This window comes from Odontesthes bonariensis, chromosome 21 (genome assembly GCF_027942865.1).
Source record: "Odontesthes bonariensis isolate fOdoBon6 chromosome 21, fOdoBon6.hap1, whole genome shotgun sequence".
Taxonomy (NCBI): Eukaryota; Metazoa; Chordata; class Actinopteri; order Atheriniformes; family Atherinopsidae; genus Odontesthes; species Odontesthes bonariensis.
The window spans coordinates 7,089,999-7,109,898 of NC_134526.1; the positions used below are offsets into that span (position 1 = coordinate 7,089,999).

The 19,900-nt window shown below is 40.7% G+C and overlaps 1 protein-coding gene across 2 annotated transcripts in view; it reads right to left on the reverse strand.

The window, feature by feature from the left end:
* Positions 1-5,627: 5,627 nt before the first annotated feature.
* The window catches only part of asic2 (acid-sensing (proton-gated) ion channel 2), a 407,082-nt gene continuing 392,809 nt past the window's right edge, over positions 5,628-19,900 (reverse strand). For both annotated transcript variants that reach the window (XM_075454712.1, XM_075454711.1), the window contains 5 exons: positions 10,581-10,734; positions 9,830-9,921; positions 8,698-8,777; positions 7,901-7,969; positions 5,628-6,673 (listed from right to left, as the gene is read on the reverse strand). In XM_075454712.1, the coding sequence (XP_075310827.1) occupies positions 6,572-6,673; positions 7,901-7,969; positions 8,698-8,777; positions 9,830-9,921; positions 10,581-10,734 (497 nt within the window). In that variant the 3' untranslated portion in view covers positions 5,628-6,571. The remainder of the gene's footprint in view (positions 6,674-7,900; positions 7,970-8,697; positions 8,778-9,829; positions 9,922-10,580; positions 10,735-19,900) is intronic.

The window sequence follows — 19,900 nt, forward strand, 5'->3', positions numbered from 1 at the left end:
GAACCAGGAAATACGACCATATTAGTCCAGTGCTCAGGTCTCTGCACTGGCTTCCTGTCGCTCAGAGAATAGACTTTAAAACAGCTCTGCTTGTGTACAAGTCTCTTCACGGTCAAGCGCCAAAGTACATCTCTGCCATGTTAGAGCCATATGAACCACCTCGGGCTCTGAGAACCTCAGGGAGGGGTCTAATGCTGGGGCCCAGAGTCAGGACTAAACAAGGTGAGGCTGCGTTTCAGTTTTATGCTCCTAACATCTGGAACAGTCTTCCAGAAGATGTGAGACAGGCCTCAACTCTGACAATGTTTAAATCCAGGCTGAAAACAGTTCTATTTAGCTGTGCATATGACACCTGAAAGTATTTTATCTGCACTCTTCACTTTTTAATTACTTAATGATTATTTTAATGGGTTTTAAATGTCTTTCTTTTTTAATTTCTTTCTTTTATTTTTTTTATTCCTTTTTAATGGTTTTATTGCCTTCTTGTGATTTTATGTAGCTGTAAAGCACTTTGAATTGCCCTGTGTATGAATTGTGCTCTATAAATAAAATTGCCTTGCCTTGCCTTGCCTTGCCTTAATTGATATATTATCAGGAAAATAACCCAACAAATGAACCAACAATAAGATGATCCTACAGCTGAGAATGTGCGGACGGTCACAATAACACAGATAAACACATAATATCGGTTTTTAGCACAAACTTTGCTGCGCTTCTGCCACTTTTCTGTAATTTTCACGGACTTCTTTTCATCTCAGTGCTCTGTTAGCAGCATCTTTCCGTTTCCACACCTTCACTTCAGTTGAGTTCCCATCACACTAAGGAAATCAGAGTATTTACGAGGCTCTACAGCTGACCTACAGGCAGCTCCCAACGACCTAAATGTCTGCTAAATGAACTGAGAGTGAAGTGAACCCCAGCCTGCAGCAGCTCCCAGATAAGAATATCCAGCAATAAGTAGAATAAATGTTATTTTATTTAAACAACACAGTCATTAGAAAAAAAGCCAAATACATAAACGTAGGTGCTGCTATGCACTGAATTTAAACTATATCAGAAGTCCCTTGTGAGGATAATTCTCCCCTTCAGCTGGTGGTGGTGAAGCACTTCTAAAGCTGAATGTCATCTCTTCCCTTTAAAGCATTCTTCCACTTACAATTAAAGAGGAAAGAACTATCAAAGGGAATTAATGATACAAATGAGAAACTGGAGGAAGGACGGATTTATGCTCTCAGTGAGGTCCAGAGCTCTGTGTGAACACTGCAGCTTTCTTTAAAGGCAGTCCAGCCTATTAAAGCTGACCACTGAGCTAAAGGAGGTTAGAAATTGATTTTTTTTGCCACCACGGTGGGACTCCACCATTGTCCAAGTTACAGTAATCGTCTACAGCTGAATGAGGGAACAAATCAGTCGATTTTAAGAGCATGTAGTACAGATGTCCGGAAGGAAATTGCACCCTGCCAAGATAGTGCACGATTGATCAAGCATGGTTTGATATTCTTCCATTCATGCTGGAGTCGCACTCTATTTCTTTCCAACTTTCACGTTTAAAAGTTGAGAATGTCCTCAAGGCTCAATCCAGACAGTCCTCAGAAATAACACATCTGCTGTTCAGAACTGAAGCACACGACCACTACATCAAATTATAGACTAAATCAACAAAATGTCTTCGACACACACACACGAGTGCAAACATTTCATGTTTGATTTCTGTTGCTCTTTTAGCAGCAAGACTGTTATTAATGTGCCCATCGCTATCAAATACTATTTGTTGCCAACCATGAAAACTATGTGTGAATAAAACTGAAAGGGTGGCTGTCAAGAAGCCGTTCTTAAGAAAGGGAAACAGGGAGAAAAGGCTGAAGAAGTGGACTGAAAATCAGTGGCAGCAGGTCTGATGGAGGGATGAATCCTCCCCAGAGCCCGGACCTCATCATTAATGAAGCAGTGGGGGGCTTTGGGATGTCCTTCAAGAAGCCTGGAGAACTATTCCTGAAGACTCCTTAAAGAAAGGACAGAAAGCTCGTCTGAGAGGGTTCAGGCTGTGTTGGAGGATAAAAGTGGACAAACAAATATTAAAATGATACAAACTCTGTTTCCATGAACTGTTAAATCTATTCCTTGTTTGACTGATAATATACAAAGAATTGAGGAGTGTCAGGTCTCATCAAACATCATATGAATTGCACCTCCTGTGGATGGGATGACTCTTAATGTCTCATGCTTTGGGTTTCATTTTATCTCATATATTCTCATAGAATGACATTCTGCTCTGGACTTGAAGATAGTTGAACAACCTAAGTCCAAGGCTGTGTTCGAAACCGCATACTTCTCCTACTACTCATACTAACTTTTTGAGTTATTAGCAAGTTTGAGTAAGCGAGAAGTTCCCGGATGCATACTAGATTGGCTGAAATGTTGGGTATGCATCATGAGGTTACTACTCATACTCAAACTACCCAAGATGCAACGTGACGTGATGTCGCCGATTGTCATTTCCTGTCAAAACGGCAGTTTCAAGCTAGCTACAACGAGAGTAGGTTCACTTCCTGTTTTCAAAACAAAAGCACCAATTGTATCGTAATGGCTTTCCCTATGATAAAAGGCAACGGGTATTTTATTTTGTGAAAATAACCGGAAGTGCGTTGCTCACTGCGGCTAGCTTTAGTAGCGCTGAATTCGTGGGAACAAAATTGTAAATAGCCGGTATTGTGTCAGGTTTTCAACACGTTGGGGATCTAAACGACTACTTTCTCGCCTGAAAATGTTTCAAATGTTTCTAAAGTTTACAGAGTTTAGAGCGTAAGCGAAATCAGCTTCAGGCCGGCTGATTTCGGCTCGGGCAGGAGCGAAATGCATTGTGGGTAAACACTCTGCATACTGATCGATCAGACAGTATATCGATCATGACATATATTAGTCTCGTTGCTCTTAGAATGGAAGAACATGCAAGTCTCTTAAATCTCAGCTGATTGTGTTGCACCCGACATTCCTCTCTTCTTCTTCGACTTTAGTGGAGACGCTGCACCGTCACATGCTCCACTCCGGTGCTTGTCAGGCGTCTTCGGGTGGAGCAGGAGCTCAGTTTTGTAACCATTTCTATTGACTGCATACGTGATGGTGCCTGTTAAACGCTCATTTGAAAAACGATGCTCTTCTGTAGTCTTTTTTTTTTCTTTCTAAACTCTGATTTCAGTTTTACATCACTGCTCACAAGTTGCTTAGAGGCGTGTTAAACACATTTAACTACATTTGCATATAGCACTGTACGAGTATGTTTTTAGCATCAACAAATTGACATTTTACGCATCACGGCTGTAGAATGAGGGTACTTTTATTATGCTAACCAAGTCGAGTACTCTATCCTCCTGAAACCTAGAAAGTGTTAAACCCACCAACATCCTTAATGAGGCTTCCGGGGAAAATTCAGAGCAATGAAATACAGATATGTCCGATGTGGAAGTCTTTTATCAAGTCAGGATGTGTATGAATCCTACATCTCCACATGTAGAACACATTCTGACATATTTTTAGACCGATGCAAATGAACCAAGGATTTCACATTTGGTAGTTTCAGCCATTCTCGCATCTCTTGTTAGACGTGAGAAGACATGAGCATCATGAACAGCATCCCGTGTTACATTGATTTGTGTCCCCTTTATACAGTCATATAACCAGTGGTGGGTAGTAACGAGTTACATTTACTTGAGTATGTTTTTGAAAAAATTATACTTCTAGGAGTCGTTTTAAATCACTATACTTTTTACTTTTTACTTGAGTAGATTTGTGCAGAAGAAACTTACCTCTTACTCCGCTACATTAGGCTACAATGAGCTGGTTACTTTTCTTCTTACCTCTTTGGTATTCTACGCCTCATTATTTTTATCCCCCCGCGTACGCCTCATTTTAATGTTTTATTCTGACAGAGAGAGAGACTTCCGCCAAAGGCTCTACCACCTGACTGTGTTCCACCAATCAGACGCAGCCGTGCAGTCTGGTCACGTGACCGTACTCAATCTCAGCGGCGGGACGGGTTAGCTTTAGCATTAGCAGTCGTAGCAAACAAACAAAGAAACAGATGAAAAATGTCCAAATCAACGGTGGGAAATGAAGACGCAGACGAGGCCTCATACTGAAATCATGTTTACCTTACAAAGAGTGAGAAACAGCAGCTACATTATGTGTCTTCTGTGTCAACCAAAACAAACGCACATTTCAGCAGAAACTCAACATCCAACTTGAGGAAACATGTAGCGGTAAGTTTCCTAAACTCGTTTTTCCCCCCATGGATAGGCGAATGTTTGTTTTTTTAGGTTACATATGGGTTACATATGTTTTAAACATTTCCTAAGTCTCTTTTATTTTTTATTGAAGTACTTGAATTTACCTAGATTATTTTAAATTAAGCTATTTTGTAATTAAGTAATTCATTTGAACTTATTTTATCAATTGGATGAACTCTAATTTGCCTAAAGATGATTATATAGTATTTTTGTCTGTCTGATTGAATGCTTGTGTTAACAAATAAATCAGACGTTACCCAACAGTTACTCAGTACTTGAGTCGTTTTTTCACCAAGCACTTTATTACTCTTACTCAAGTAATTATTTGGATGACTACTTTTTACTTTTACTTGAGTCATATTATTCTGAAGTAACGGTACTTTTACTTGAGTACAATTTTAGGCTGCTCTACCCACCTCTGCATATAACGCCATTGCTGTTTGAAAAGTGAGATTTGAGCTCATCACCACAGCACACCAACCACTGCAAAACAACTTTATCATTTAATCATTTCACATTAAAAACACACACTGTATGCTGCATCACAAAATGAGCAAAACGCTGTCCTGCGGGAAACAACTGAAGCCAAAGTAGAAGGAGGAAAATAGCCAGTCGGCGTTCGCCTCGCGTCATCGCATGTCGGCGGAGAACCGCGTTCATCAGAAGCCACAACATGAGAGAGTACACAGAGACAGCAAGTTGAGTCACAGATGGGAAATCATAATTCAAACAGTCTCACAAACCACTTGAATTCATTCCTACATGTCATGTATATTACCATGATGACAGAGATCATGCGAGGATGATCACGGACTAGAAATAGAAAACTCAGACACACTAAATCTTCTACATAGTCTCACAGAAGCTTTTGGTGTAAAGCCGTACACTGTTTATGTAACAGCTGCGCCGCCGAGGACACAGCTGAAGTTCCAGTCCTGAAGAGGATGTCTGGTGCCCCTTCGTTTATAGCAAGACATTCAACCAATCCAAAATGCTACAGGTTGTCAAATAACACACCTAGAACTGCAGATTGAGGATCATCATTTAAAAAAAAAACTCTGGACTCAAGAGTTGATGTTTTACCAAGTCTGCTTCAGGTATGTCTGCGTGGTACCCGTTTTATGAGAGAAGAATAAACACAATTATTTACAGCACAACACAGCAGACCCAGTGTCTGAAAACATTATGTATATCCTGTCTGTTTGGGATGCTTTTGTAGTCATTTTATAATCTTTAAGATGATTTAGAATCGTCAGGCCGAGCGATTTCTTTTGATGGAGGACAAAATGAAGAATCCTTGAATAAATGGTGAAAGCCATTTGAAATAACCCGACGTTCTCTTAATGAAATGATGTGTAGATAACTTGTTGTTTGTAGACTCCATCTCATTTATCCGGGTGCTCAGGTGGGGAGCAGCAGCTGGAGGTCAGTACTTAATGATCAGAAATTAACTGTTAGGGTATGACGCCCCTTTAAAGATGCCTGTGATGAGTGATTAACCTTAAAATAGCTGGTGGTAAAAAATGCAAAAGCAAATCAGATTTCACTCTTTTCTTTTTTTTTTCCTGTTAAATAAGGAAAACAATCAGGTGTTTGTTTCCTCTAAGAAATGCTTATTAGCCGCTGAACCCTGCTACCCTCCTGATAGTTCACTAAGAAATATATATTTTCACCGACTGATCAGCGGAAAACAAGGTCTTTCAATCTGTACATTCGAAGGTTGATATCTCACCTGGGAACCTTGTTGCAGGCCAGGCGGAGACAAATGGCACACATGTACAGTAAAGCAACACTGGAGTCCAGCGTATGCATCAGCAAAGAGAGCAAGATAGGTCGACACATGCAGTTTGAGACCAGTTTTGTACAGTTAATTTGGCAGTGAGTGACATATGAATGTGTTTATTACATAGATGCACTGCACAGGGATGAACCTCCTTCATAGGCAGTCGCCCCACCCGGTCTCAGATTTGATTTTTTTTGTGTGCGTATATGTGGAGACCCCACCGAAGGTCTGGCACAGCAGAGGCTGCCCTCCCACCAGAGTGCAGTGCAGGTTGACAGAGAGTCCTGATAAGTTCAGCTGACAGCTCCTTAATCCCCATTAGTGCCTCAGTCAGAGGGGTGTGACAGAGCTTCAGCACTGTCCTCAGACCAACCCCTGCGCTTGTCCTTGTCTCCTTCCCTCCCCCGTTAGGGTCTGGCAGGATGCCGTAACAAAGGAAGTGTAGCGCAACCTGGTGCAGGCAGCTGCTGGATGTGTGTGGCTCTGACGGGGATGGGGGAGGGCTTCAGCAGGCAATCTCCTCCAGGGTGCCCAGAGTCGTCTGCAGGGGGACCGTCACCGTGTGGCTGATGGACTCGGTGTGGTTTGCCACCGGGTCACAAGAACTCTGGGAAGAAAAAAAAAAAAAACCCAGAGGTTGTAAGCTACAAAGTGCAAAGCGAGAGCAAACGCACAAGCAGAAGTCTGTGAGACGCGTTGAGAAGCGAAAGTTTGATCACTCCTCAAACTTTCTCCTGGAGTCAGCAGTTTGTGAGCAGAAGCAGAGTTGAAGATGACACTTTTGTGTCATTTCAAAGTGAACTAGAAAGAGCTTGTTCCTGCGAAACAGCAGTGAGAATGCTTTTGAGCTGAATGGGGATAGCTGACCGTGCTAAAAGAGCTGAAAATAGTTCAATTTTAGCAGTAAAAACTGTTGCTGAGGTTTTGGTTGAAGGAATTTTGTGATTTTTCTTTTTGCGTACTACCAAACTTAACATTGGAGTTAGTCAGAGAATTTGAGAGGTTGATCTCGGTTCAAGGCTCACAGCTGAAATTCTGTAAATGTGAGCTCTTTAGTAGTTACATTGGCTGAAAGAGGACATTTTGTCCTACATTTTAAGGTATAAATTGTTTCTCCAAGTTCAACTGTATGAAAGTTAGAGGAATATGTTTGAAAAATTTGAAACTTATCAGCACGCACTCAACTGTGTGCTCATTCATGAAAATCAAGAAGGAGCAAAATGTTCATGTTTTTTAAACTGTCATATTTCAAAATTGACTGAAGATTTGAAAAAGCTGAAACAATTGGTAATAGCTGAATGTCTTGTGACCCATTTAAAGTTTGAATGGTGTCTCTAGCTGAAAGCATGCAGAAATAGTTAGGTTGGAAAGAGGAAGATGATTTGGAAGAGCTGAAAGCAGTTTCCATTCATTTGAATGACGGGAAAATTTGAATAACAGTTGAATATCTTAAAAAGTGTAAAAGTTAAAAACACCAAAAATGAAAGGAGGAATCTGCTGAAAGAGCCGAACGTTTTGATACCAAAATTGTAGAAATAGCTGAAAGTATGCAGGAGTAGTTAGGTGCCGAAAACTGGCAGAATAATAATAATAAAGAGAAACAGGAACTTAATAGTGACAATGCCTCAAAGCATTCTCACAATAAAGAAGAGGAGAACAATAAAAAAGTTAGGGCTAGAAAGAAGTTTGAGCTCTCAGATACACATTTATAGGGCCATCTTTCTGCACACTTGCACAGGAACTGGATGAGCTCCCGATGTGTATGATCGGAAAGAAAGAAATCATGCTTTCAATAAAGAAGACGGACAAGAAAAGAGTCAAAGAAAGCTCTCACCACATCTTCTCCGTGACTCTCTTCCTCCTCCTCTCTGCTCAGTAGGTCCAGCAATCGGTCTTTCACCACCTGCAGATCAAGTCAGAAAGCCTTCATTCATCTAGTAAAATAAGTGTTTCTTCTTGTGATTATCAACAGTAAAAAGACATTTGGCAGCAAAGTTCAGATAATTAAGATTATTACGTGGGGATTAAGGCAAATAAAACCCATTACAATCTTTTCAGCACAAAAGCTCCCAATGGTAGCTGCTTAGTGAACAATGTGAAGGTTTCTTATCCCGATTACTCCGTTATAAGTGGATAAAAGCACAGAAATATCATGAAAATGTTTTTTTTTCCTCTACATTTTTGAAACCCAAAGGGAGGCAAAGACTATTATGTGCTTATCAGAAGCGTGTGGAGCTGAAAGCAGCACAAGATGCTCTTAAAAGAAGCATACAGTGAAGAGAAGGTAATGGAAAAGTAGGATCACACAGCCCTTCTTTTCAGCCAGCTCTGCAGCATCTCTCACGCTTTCGCATCAGAGATATTGTGTCTGTTATCAGCTGTTGTTATGCTCCCTGCTTTTTTTTTTTTTTTTTTTCTCCCCACAAACAAAAAAAAAGTCACTGTGGTTTATTGCCACAAATACTGCAGCTGTGTTTTCATCCAAACTGCAAAATGAATGCAAATATATGCACGTTTTCTATCTTTTACCATTCGGCAGGTATTCATAGGCTTGTAGGCACATCTAAAATGCACATTGAAATAAAGCAAAATAAAAATGCAGTTTGGGAGAATCTGCCACTTGAGACTGACCTCATAAGCATAGTCAAACAGCTCTAAGATAGTGAGGATGCTGGCTCCAATGAATAAACCCATCTGACCTCCAATATCACCTGTAAAAAGACATAATAACAGTCAGAAAAAGATAAGGCAAAGAGTTTTCTTTTGTTCCTGGAAAAAACTTGCAACATAAGATGACATGCACAGACAGACAGATTGTTTTTCAGTCTGGAACAGCCTGGTGATAAAAACTGCAAGAGGCCTGCTGCTTTAGGTGAAATGAATAACTGTGACCCAGGCAGCCCTACAGAGACAGAGCTGGAGTTTGAAGTTGGCAAAAAAACATCACACTGCAGTTGATTTATTACTCCTGAAAGTTATCACAGAAAGGGGAAAAAAGAATTTCACAGACTGAACCGACACCGGCAGTGGTCTGTGAATGGAGCGGCATTGCTGAGCATGAGCCAAAACCCTTTACTTTATTGGGTCTCTGTAGGCCTGTTTGAAGGCTTTATTGCTTAGTCTAAAGATCACTTAACAAATTTAGCTGTTTTAGTTTGGCGTCTTTGGCACCTCACTCTCAGAGGATCTCATCAGCGCTTACTTCAGAGTCGGAGGTCAGTGATTTGAATAAGCTGAAAACACGTCTGGTGAACAATTATTGTGACGTTTCTGCTAGATAAGGTTTACATGTAGGCTTTAATGTGCAAAACCCCCCATTATGTTTGTCATAATGTGCATGACTGCAGCACCTGTCTGATATTATGTTGCTTCATCCATTTGTACATGCTACTGAAAAAAGATAACCAAACATTTCAGTAAGAGATTTTGTCATTTGCAATTGTAAAGTCTGCAGTGGTGAGAAGTCAAAGTGACCTCATGGCAGTTCCAGGAGCTACTGCACTGTAGCGGGAGAAAATGTTCATAAATGAGATTGCTAACATGGGATGTCATACAGCTTCATGTCAAAAGAGGCAAACTATCCCTTTAAGGAACAGAAAAAGCTGTTATACTGAGTTTGCTGTGAGCAAAGGGAAACAATTTCATCAGTCATATTGTAAAGAAGACTTAGAATTAGCTCATATAAGTCAGAGCAGCCATTTCCTTTTATAAATCAACAGCAAAATATCGATGACAAACATCAGATTTACTAAAGTAAACCTACCAAGCAAGCCTGCCACCTCATACGCCTTCTTTTGCTCGATGGTCTCGTAGTTCAAAGCTTCGAAGAACACATCCAGCACCAAGATATTGTCCCTGCAAAAGGTAAAAATGGTCCTTTATCCTAACCAATCCCACTTCAGCTCATCACTTGACAAGAAAGACAATCAGCGGCCGTCTCCCACTGTGTAGGAGGAGAGCGCGCCGGTAGCAGCGGCTCAGGCTGCCGCAGCCAATCAAAACCTCCAAATATTTAGGGCTTTGATTAAGGGTCGATAGAAACAATGTGGGCAGTAAAAGTGGACGTTCGGCTCATCAGTTAAACAGGAAGTCTGACTGAGTCTGAGGTTTCTCAGTATGGTAGGAAAAATAATACGATGAAATAAAGGTCACCTGAACACATGTCTATTTTCAGAAGATTAGTCTTTACTCAGATGCATACAACACTGCAATCAATCAAGATAGTCATGAAAACCTTGGATTGGATCAGTGATTAGCGTGAATGGAGGGCAGATGCTGCATAATCTCAAATATTCTCTGGTTTTATCATATTTCATTTGGAAAGATAAGACAAATGTATTAAGAAGCTGTACATAGTTTTAACCAAAAACATCAGGGAAAAAAAGAAATCCAATTATAAAAGACACATTTTCATGTATTACACCTTTTGATTAGCTAAATAAGCTGCATTAAAGTTGAGCTGATTAGCTAATTCAGAGCTGAAGCCAATAGGACAGCAGATACAGTCTACTCACGTGATGTACTTCTCCGACTTGTTGAACTTCTTCTGCAGGTAGCGTGCTGAGGTCTTGCTGGGGATTTTGACCATGGATAACTCTTTGCTGTAGCGGGTCATGTTGCATGGCGTCCTGCAGATGCAGTTGCTGCTCTCCACAGAAGACAGTTTAGCTTTATACAGATGCGTCAATGGAAAATTTAGGTGGGGAAATGCAACGTGACGTAGGGACGATGGGATGAGGATGATGGGAAGAGGGGAAAAATCTTTAGCTTTCACAGTCTCAATCACATTGACACATCCAGTTTAATGGCAGTAAATGAATTGGCTCATCTGTACCTGCTTGGTTTTTTTCTTTGTTTTCCATTAAGTGTTGCATTATTGAATAGGATGCAGAGCTCCTGATGTGGTCATGAATATTCTGCTGACAATGTGCGAGTTTGATGTAGGCCTCCCCCCCCCGAGACAATTATCTGGACCGTGAAAATATAACCTTTTTTATTCAAAGGACCTCTGCCAAAGAATGATAATAAAATGCAATAAAAAGGGCCAGGAGGAGAGCAACCTGCAACTCTAACAGTTGATATATTAATCTAAAGTTGTATAAGTACACCAAGAGCGCAGAATAGGCGAGACTGTAAAGATATGATGAAGAAACAAAAGTCATGAGTTAATATTTAGACATTTTAACATTTTTGAAAATGAAATAAACTACCATTACTTTAAACATTTTCCAATAATTGATTAATTAGATGAGAGACGGAACATTATGATCTTTTTTTGTTTTGTTTTTATAAATATGCCAAATATTCAGTACTTCTACAACTAATCTGGCATCTGAGCCAAGATCCCCAGACTTTCCTCTCCCCAGACTTTCTTCTCCCCAGACTTTCCTCTCCCCAGACTTTCCTCTCCCCAGACTTTCCTCTCCCCAGACTTTCTTCTCCCCAGACTTTCCTCTCCCCAGACTTTCCTCTCCCCAGACTTTCTTCTCCCCAGACTTTCCTCTCCCCAGACTTTCTTCTCCCCAGACTTTCCTCTCCCCAGACTTTCTTCTCCCCAGACTTTCTTCTCCCCAGACTTTCCTCTCCCCAGACTTTCCTCTCCCCAGACTTTCCTCTCACCAGACTTTCCTCTCCCCAGACTTTCTTCTCCCCAGATTTCTCCTCCAGTTCTTCCAAAAGGACACTGAAGCATTCCCGAACCAGACAAAAGATATCATCTCTCCAGCGGGTTCTGGGTTTCCCTGATTTCTCCTCCTGGTCTGAAAAATTTCCCCTTGGAGGCGTCTGGAAGGCATCCAGAACAACTGTCCAAACCACCTTAACTGGCTCTGCTCTACATCGTAGAGTAGCTCTACTTCAAATCCATCCTGAATGACCAAGCTACTCACCCCGTCCCTAAATGTGAGCACAAGCCCCTTTCAAAAGAAGCTAATTTCCACCAATTGTGTTGAGATCCTCATTATGTCAGTCACTACCCACAACTCATGACCACAGGTGAGGGTTGAGACGTCAAGAGACTGTTAAACTGACAGCTTCGCCTCAGAGCTCAGTTCTTTATTCACCACAATAACTCGGTATAACTTCCACATCGCTACAGATGCTGGCCCGGTACGCCTGTCACTTTCCCACTGCATTCTACTCCCACTTGTGAACAAGAGTCTGAGGAACTCCTCAACTTGAGGCCACAACTCACTCCCAGTCAGCCTTATTTACCAACTGAGGAACACAGTCTCAAGCTAATTCTCCCTCCAGCAAAGGTGCCATTCTAAGCTTGGCACTCCGACGCTGCACCATAAAAGGTTTTGAACAGCAACCCTGGTGGAGTCCAATGCTCCAATCACTGTGGTTGTAAAGTAACCGAATACCCTTTAACAAAGGGGCTGGTCAAGTCTTTCCTATGTCCACAAAACACATGAAGACTGGATGGACAAACTCCCAAACACTCTTCACTATCTATGATAAAGACTCTTCTCTCCAGCATCCTGGTATTTTCAGTGCTTCCTGTTTTTCAAATGCAAAGACAGAACATTTCTCTCTACAAAACTAAAAACTCAACATTTTTGGGACTTTAGTTGTTGGTTAGACATCTAAATAAGTCAGACTGAACTCTTTTGTGACACTTCAAACACTAAATCATGACTTTACAATAATAAAAACCCATTAAAGAATTATATAACTGATTACAAATGCCTGATTATAATAAAAGCTAATAACACTAATCACATTATTTATTTATTTTTCATCAACAAATGGGGCAGAACAGAGAATTAGAACCGAACTTAGCTTAAAAAAGATAGCCACTTCAGCTACAATAATTATTTTTAATTAGGCAGTTTCAGGTGTGCATCAATTGTTTTTCCAACACTGATGAACAAGTAAAATGTTCACATTCAGACTTAAACAATCTGCACGATTGTGCTTGTGTAGCCTTAAATAGCTGAGCGCCTTTGGCCTTTTTTGTGTGATTCTACTGAAATCAAAGGCTGCACATGAAAAGACAGGCGTGGAGAATAGCAAATGTGACTGCAAACACGGCCCCATTTACACAGCGTCTCAGGTCACGTGGCTGTTTACTCCGCAGAGGCCCCCACGACAGCATAAGTCATTGTCAGTGTCACAGAGCAGAGCAGAGAATGTAAAGCAGCAAAACAAACATGCCCTCCAGCAGCATCGGTGAAACAGCCCTCACCCTGGCAGCGACAGACTTCCGCTGCAGAAGACTCTATTCAAGGCTCTGCTTTGGCAGTTTCATGAAAAAAAAAAATCAAACTTGAGTGCACTGGATGATTTCGTGCGAAGCCCACAGCCTCCAACGTAACACCAACTCTCCGGCGGTGGTGATGGTAATGTCAAGCGACGCGAGCCTGTCAGATATAGCTCAGTGGAAAGTCTCCTCAGCACCGAGGCTGCTCACAAATCACTTCCTTAAAGTCTGGATAAAGAAATCTCATTATCAAAAACCTCTTTACTTAAAAAAAAATCTTGTTCGTAATCCTGTTCTTTCACTCATTACTCTTAGAAAGGAAAAGAAAGAAATAATGCTTGTTTCCCGTTTAAGCAGCTCTGTGGCAGACCTGCAGATCACCGAGCAGGGGGGGAAAAAGCCCCCATGGTGCACTAATAGCTGGCGGGGCCACAGTCACGTAATTGTGAGTGGAAATTCAATATTGCTTCACAGTGGTTTCTTATTTTCATTCAAATGAGTTGTTATTGGATTCATGAGAGCAAGGCCTCATGCATTTAAATGATTGATTTCCATGTCTAAGCCTCTCACCCGTGTCCATCTTTTTTCTATCGCACAGTTAAATCTCAAAAGAGCTGAAAACATATACATTTCCTCCAGATATGTTTCATACTGTTGTATGTGTTATTAGTAATTGAACAATACAAAAAATAATCCCTTTTATACCACAGGTTTGGCAGAGGTAGGTCAACACAAAACTGCAAGTTCCAGTGTTTCTGCAAAGGCTAAAAAAAGGAGAAAAGCAAGATGTTCTGGTGGTAGAGATGTAGCAAAAATCAGATCTATTTCCAAAACTTGACACAGTTACAGAGAGGGAAAACCAAATCAAACTTTGGCATGTGAAACCTCTGGTGGGTAAAGCAAATTGGCACTTGGGGTTTGGACAAGAATTAATTCACATATCATGATCCAAGCCATGTAAGTGTTTGTGTGTGTGTGTGTGTGTGTGTGTGTGTGTGTGTGTGTTGGGATTGAATGGGTTTTACAGTTCCAAAAAGGAAGCCAATTACATGAAAAGAGCTGCCTGGAATATGCACGGAAGCCTTCTGTGCTCCTGCATCACACACTGTAACTTGTGTTTTTGAGTGCACATTAATGACACATTGAGTTACGCTGAATGCCCTCATGGCGTGGGAGTCTGCAGCCTTGATGCTGATTGCCTGAAGGTTTTGTTGCCCTTGGCTACAATTTTGTTTTTTTGCTCCTTTCTGGCTTTCCAGAAATACATTTACCAAATCGCTTGGCTGAGCAGAGAGAAAGTTGCAACAATTTTGCTGCGACATTCGCTGACATTGATAAAGGTTACACATCACTCAGGATTATTTGTCTGTTTTCACTGATGAGCAGCTTTTATTTAGTATCAGTATCATGAAAGCTATTCTTTATCGAATGACTGTACCAGAATATTTACTAAAGTTATGCAAATTTCTTACTAATTAATTAATTTAAAAAAATGTCTACCACCTGAGGAAAACATTCTGAATTCTTTAAACCCGTATTTCCCCTCTTTTGGGGGTTAAATCCTTTTTTTAGGTATGTCAGCTTTTCATTTATTATGTTTTAGTTAGGGCTGGGCAACGATTAAAATGTTTAATCTAATTAATCACATGATTTCCCTGATTAATCACGATTAATCGCATTTGTACGCAAAATCCAAAAATGAATCCAAAAGTAGTGTATAGCTTTTAGCATTTAGTTTTATTTTAAATGTGCTGCCATATGAATGAAAGTGCCATAACATTTGTTGTGCAAACACACTTTTAACATCAGCATCTTTCTGTAGTTTTTATGTAGAAGCCTCGCTCCACTGTCTGTTTCCTTGAATGACTTGCTGCTATCAGTTGTGTGTTTTGCCTTTAAGTGATATTTTAGACTGGAACTACTACGCTGAGAAGACAATTCAACTTGGCAGAGTTTACAGATGACTTTGGTTCTGTCGACTCCGCCGTCTGGAAGAACTTTAAAATGAAAATGGCCGAGTAAAAGTTCCGTACCCTTCTCCATGTTTTGGTGGATCCGCCGATTACTTTCTTTTCCGTTTCCGCAGCAGACAGCAACAGACTTTTACAAAATAAAAGCCTGTGAGCAACAGACTTTTACAATAATAAAATTAACAATAAAACCTGCGCTAAAGCGCGATAAAATATTTATCGGCGTTAAATAATCGATGAGTTAACCCGACAATAACGAGTTAACTCGCCCAGCCCTAGTTTTAGTACTGAAAAGGTAACAGCTAACCAGAAAGTGTCTTCAGTACACGGTACACATCATCCAGTTAAATCGCTGTGCTGAGCTGATGTTGGTTTTTTTTAAGGTAAAACTACATCTTCAACAGGACACAGTTTTCCATAATTTTCGGTGATGTGATGTTGGGGCCGCAAGGGCCGGTGTTCAGGCATGGCAGTGGGTTGATTATGTACGCTGCTACCGCTGTCCCTGGTCTTTTTTTTTGTTTGTTTGACGTAACACGTCAGTTCACTGCATCAGCGGAGAAGGCCATGATTATAAAGAGGAAATCTCTGGAATCAGACGCAGCTAAATATGCAACTTTTTCAGGAAAACGAGCTTGCGGTTTGTAATGTCAGATGAGGACGATGAAACGGGTGAGGCAATATGTTGAACTCTGCCTGCAAACCACTGTTCAAGTTCATTAATTATCAACTCAATGAATTGTGTGGCGTTGTGGCATATATCACAACGTTACATGGTTTAAGTAAAAGTATGATGCGACGCCACATAACTGGGAAACTTTGTCTTGTAGCCCCTCAGAGTCAGAAGATGCACCAGCCATGAGCCCACAAGTCCAGAGAGGGCAGGTAGGATTACTCACTGAGTGAATATTATTAGAATTAATATCATGAAAAGTATGGTGTAGACCTGCTCTATATGAAAAGGGCCCTGAGATGATCGATGGTTCAGCGCTACATTAATGAAACTGACCTGAATTGATCAGAAGGCTTTGTAAAAAGGGGATATTGGTGCTGAGAATTAGGACCATTTTTAATATTTTAGAAAAATACACTAAATCACAAGGCTTTACAGAACAGTGCGCTATTGTAGACTTAAAGGTAGGGTAGGAGATCCTGGATTTTGAGTCCAGCGAAGCTGCATTTTGAAAATACACCGGTAAAAAGTCCCAACCCTTTTCTTCACTTTCCCCCCGAAGGCACGCCTCTAGAGTACATGAACGCGCACGAGCACGAAGGTGCACGAGCGCTGTTCTGACAGCAAGCATCGATCGTTGCCGTATTTAGTATTTAGTTTATGCGAACTATACATTTAATAATGCTAGGTGCTAGCCAAGCTGGCTCTAGTTTAGCTTCCTGTCAAGCTTCTGGGCACGTAATTCGTTCACGGAGCAGGGTACGCGCACGGGGGGGGGGCAGATTGCAGTTTGATAGAATCCAATCATCGTTAACGGTCCGTTCAGTATGATTGGATACTGTTTTTCCTAGATTGTACGTTCTAGAGGCCACTAAAACTTTTCATATTTGTGTCAAAACTTTTAATTAATTGGTTGCAATGGGGGTGTGAAGAGTATTTCAAGCAATATGTAAAAAAATGTTCCAGAAAAAGATCCCCTACCCCGCCTTTAACATGTAAGGTTATAATTACATGATTTTAATGACAGGTTGTGATCTAAAGTGGGCCGGTCTGATGCATGAAACTCCAGGGCTGGAAATGAGTCCCACTCATGAGGCCCTGACCACACTCATGAGTCATTGCTGCACAGCTGGAGTTACTCTCATCCAAGGACAAATGGAAGTTTTTCTAAGCCTGGGATTAACATTAACATCTTGGTTGGCAGCATTTGGCCACCCAGTGACATGTTCTCCATCTTCACAAAGCGAATAATGCGAGGGTTATCCATTATCACTTGTAACTGCTGAGGTATCAAAAAGACAGGCTCAGCAGGATTTATTTAATCTTGTTCAGGTTGTAAATAATTCAAATAATCTTTTTCTGCAGGTGAGTTAACTTTTTTGGAAAAGAACTTCTGCAGATGTCACGATTCCCTCCCTCCCTGCCTGGTGTTTCCTCCCTTCAGCCGCATCCGAACCGTCCCAGGTCCCATCCATTTTCCCTGCCATCCTCCTCCAGGCTGACTCACCCCACCCACTCATGCGTCTCTCTTCCATTTCCAAATCAGTTAACTCAGTCATCATTCAAGCCCATTTACACCTGCCCTTTGCTAGACTACTGTTGTCCTTGAGGATAATTTGCTGATAGCTTTCTTGCCACTTTGTTGCTGGTACTTTTATCCATCTGCCTTAAAGACAATCTCTAGTCTCAGTCCAACTACCAATCGTAACGTCAGGAGCATAAAGGCTCTTACTGCCTTTTTACTGTTGTCAACACTAAACTGTAAAATTGGAGGTCTTCCTTCCCCATCAACAACAAAGAGCCAGACAGCTTAGATTTTTCCTGTAATTGTAACCATCTGACCACTGCTCCTTCATAGAGTTGAGGATCAAATGCCAGCAATAGGATTCATTTTGTTCTTGGCTCTCCAGGCTGTTCGTGACATTCCTTCATGCTGGAGGCTTTCGTTTTCTAAGTATCTGGTGGAGCTTTGTTATTTTTCCCATCACAAAATTCTGAACCATGTCTCCTTTTTGTACCATTTGGAGCCCTCATGAACTCCCACTCACACACGACAGCTGTGACATCGATTAAGTCTGTGAGGGTTTAGCGATTAGGCCTTAGAGAGGATTTGGGGGTCTGAGCCATCGTCATATTTTTTCCCATGAAAGAGATCCATCTTAAAGGGAGCAGGGACCATTTGGACCACTGCAGCACAACACTGATGTATTAAAGTTTCAATTCACCCCTAAAACTGAAATGCTGTGTAAGATGTTAATAAATCCAGTAGCTCTTCTTCTATGACTAAACATGGAGAAGCAGCATTTAGCTGTTATGCTGCAAACAAGTGGAACAAACTGCCAGTGGAGATTAAACTTTCACCAAATGGAGACATTTTTAAATCCAGGTTAAAAACATTTATTTTCTCATGTGTCTATGCATGAAATCTGCACGATATCTTTGAACTTACCTGGACTGTTGCTTGTTTTTAAATTCATTTAAATTATTTTATTTGTTTCTCTTTATATTATTTTATGTATTTTTAATGCTTCTTACTCTCCCTGCTGCAATGCTTTTATTTTATGTGAAGCACTTTGAATTGTTTTGTACATGAAAGTGCTTTACAAATAAATTTGATTTGATTTTGATTTACGAAGCCATGCTGTTGTATATGCAGCATGCAGTTTGGCAATGTCTTGCTAAATATGCAGAGTCTTCCCTGAAAAAGTTGTTTGAAAGTGGCTCTAAACCAGTTTATACCTTTCGGCATTGATGATGCCTTTTCCAGATGTGCAAAAGGCCAGTTCCAAAGGCACTAATGCACCCCCATACCATCAGATTTTTGAACAGAGCACTGTTAACAAGCTGGTCCCTCTCCTTTTTCACGCCCATGATCTCAAAAATCCAAGAAATTCAAATCTCGATGCATCCCACCACAGTTTTCCACTTCGCCTCAGTTCATTTCAAATGAGCTTTAATCCAGAAAAGGGTGTGTTTCTGCATCTTGTTCACATATGGCTTCTTCAGCTCTATCATCTGCACGATGAACTCTGCTCACAGAATACGACTTCTGGAAGTGTTGCTGAGTCTCTGCAGTGATTTCCATGTCTCCCAACTTTTTTAGATTTATCGCTGCCATCAAATCCAAGATGGGCTAATATCTTTAAAGTATAGTAGGGTATTAATAGTAAATTGTATCATTTTCAGCATTTGACGCATGTTTCTATCTTCTACAGTGAATGAAATATTTGTTAAAGAGATCAAGTCATGTCACTGTGTTTTTATTTACACATTATTTGCACAGCATCCCAGTGTTTTCGGGGATTGTATTTTATTTCATGCTTAGTTATTATGTGTGGTTTGGAGAAGCGCAATTACCATCAAAATTTCAGTATTTTGGGTAAAAAATCTATCCGTATTTCCATAACTTGACAACACACCTCATGTGCACCTTGCCTGTGGTCTGGTGCATATTCCCGAGCCCTTGTTGTGCCCCTTGAATTTATGATTGAATGCAGGAAACGTGATAAAATACCTCCTCATGATCCTGCTGCCTTTCAAGGCTAAAACCATGACTTCAAATGCTTCTTAGGAAATTGAATTTCCATAAAATGAAAAATAAAAAAACATTATATGACTTTAATGAGCCTCTGGAGTAAACGGTAAAACATTACACCGAGGTGAAAGCTGTTTCATAGGTAGTCAAAAGAAAAAAAACGTTATTTCAAACCGCTGGAACGCATTCAATCAAAAGTTTAGACGAAATCCTGAACCTGAGGGAACGAGCAAAGGCTGCAAAACCTTTTACATGTCTGTGGAAAAATCCTGCACTTATCTGTATGGTTATCCATGCATTAAACTGAACTATAACACTGCTGTCCCTGCTGGATCTGACGCTGCTTACACACTTAATGAGCACTTCACATGCAAGCGGAATTATTAAGATGCTTCCTCTTGATAAATCAATAATAAATTGTGACCCATACACTGGAACGTGTGCACCTTTAT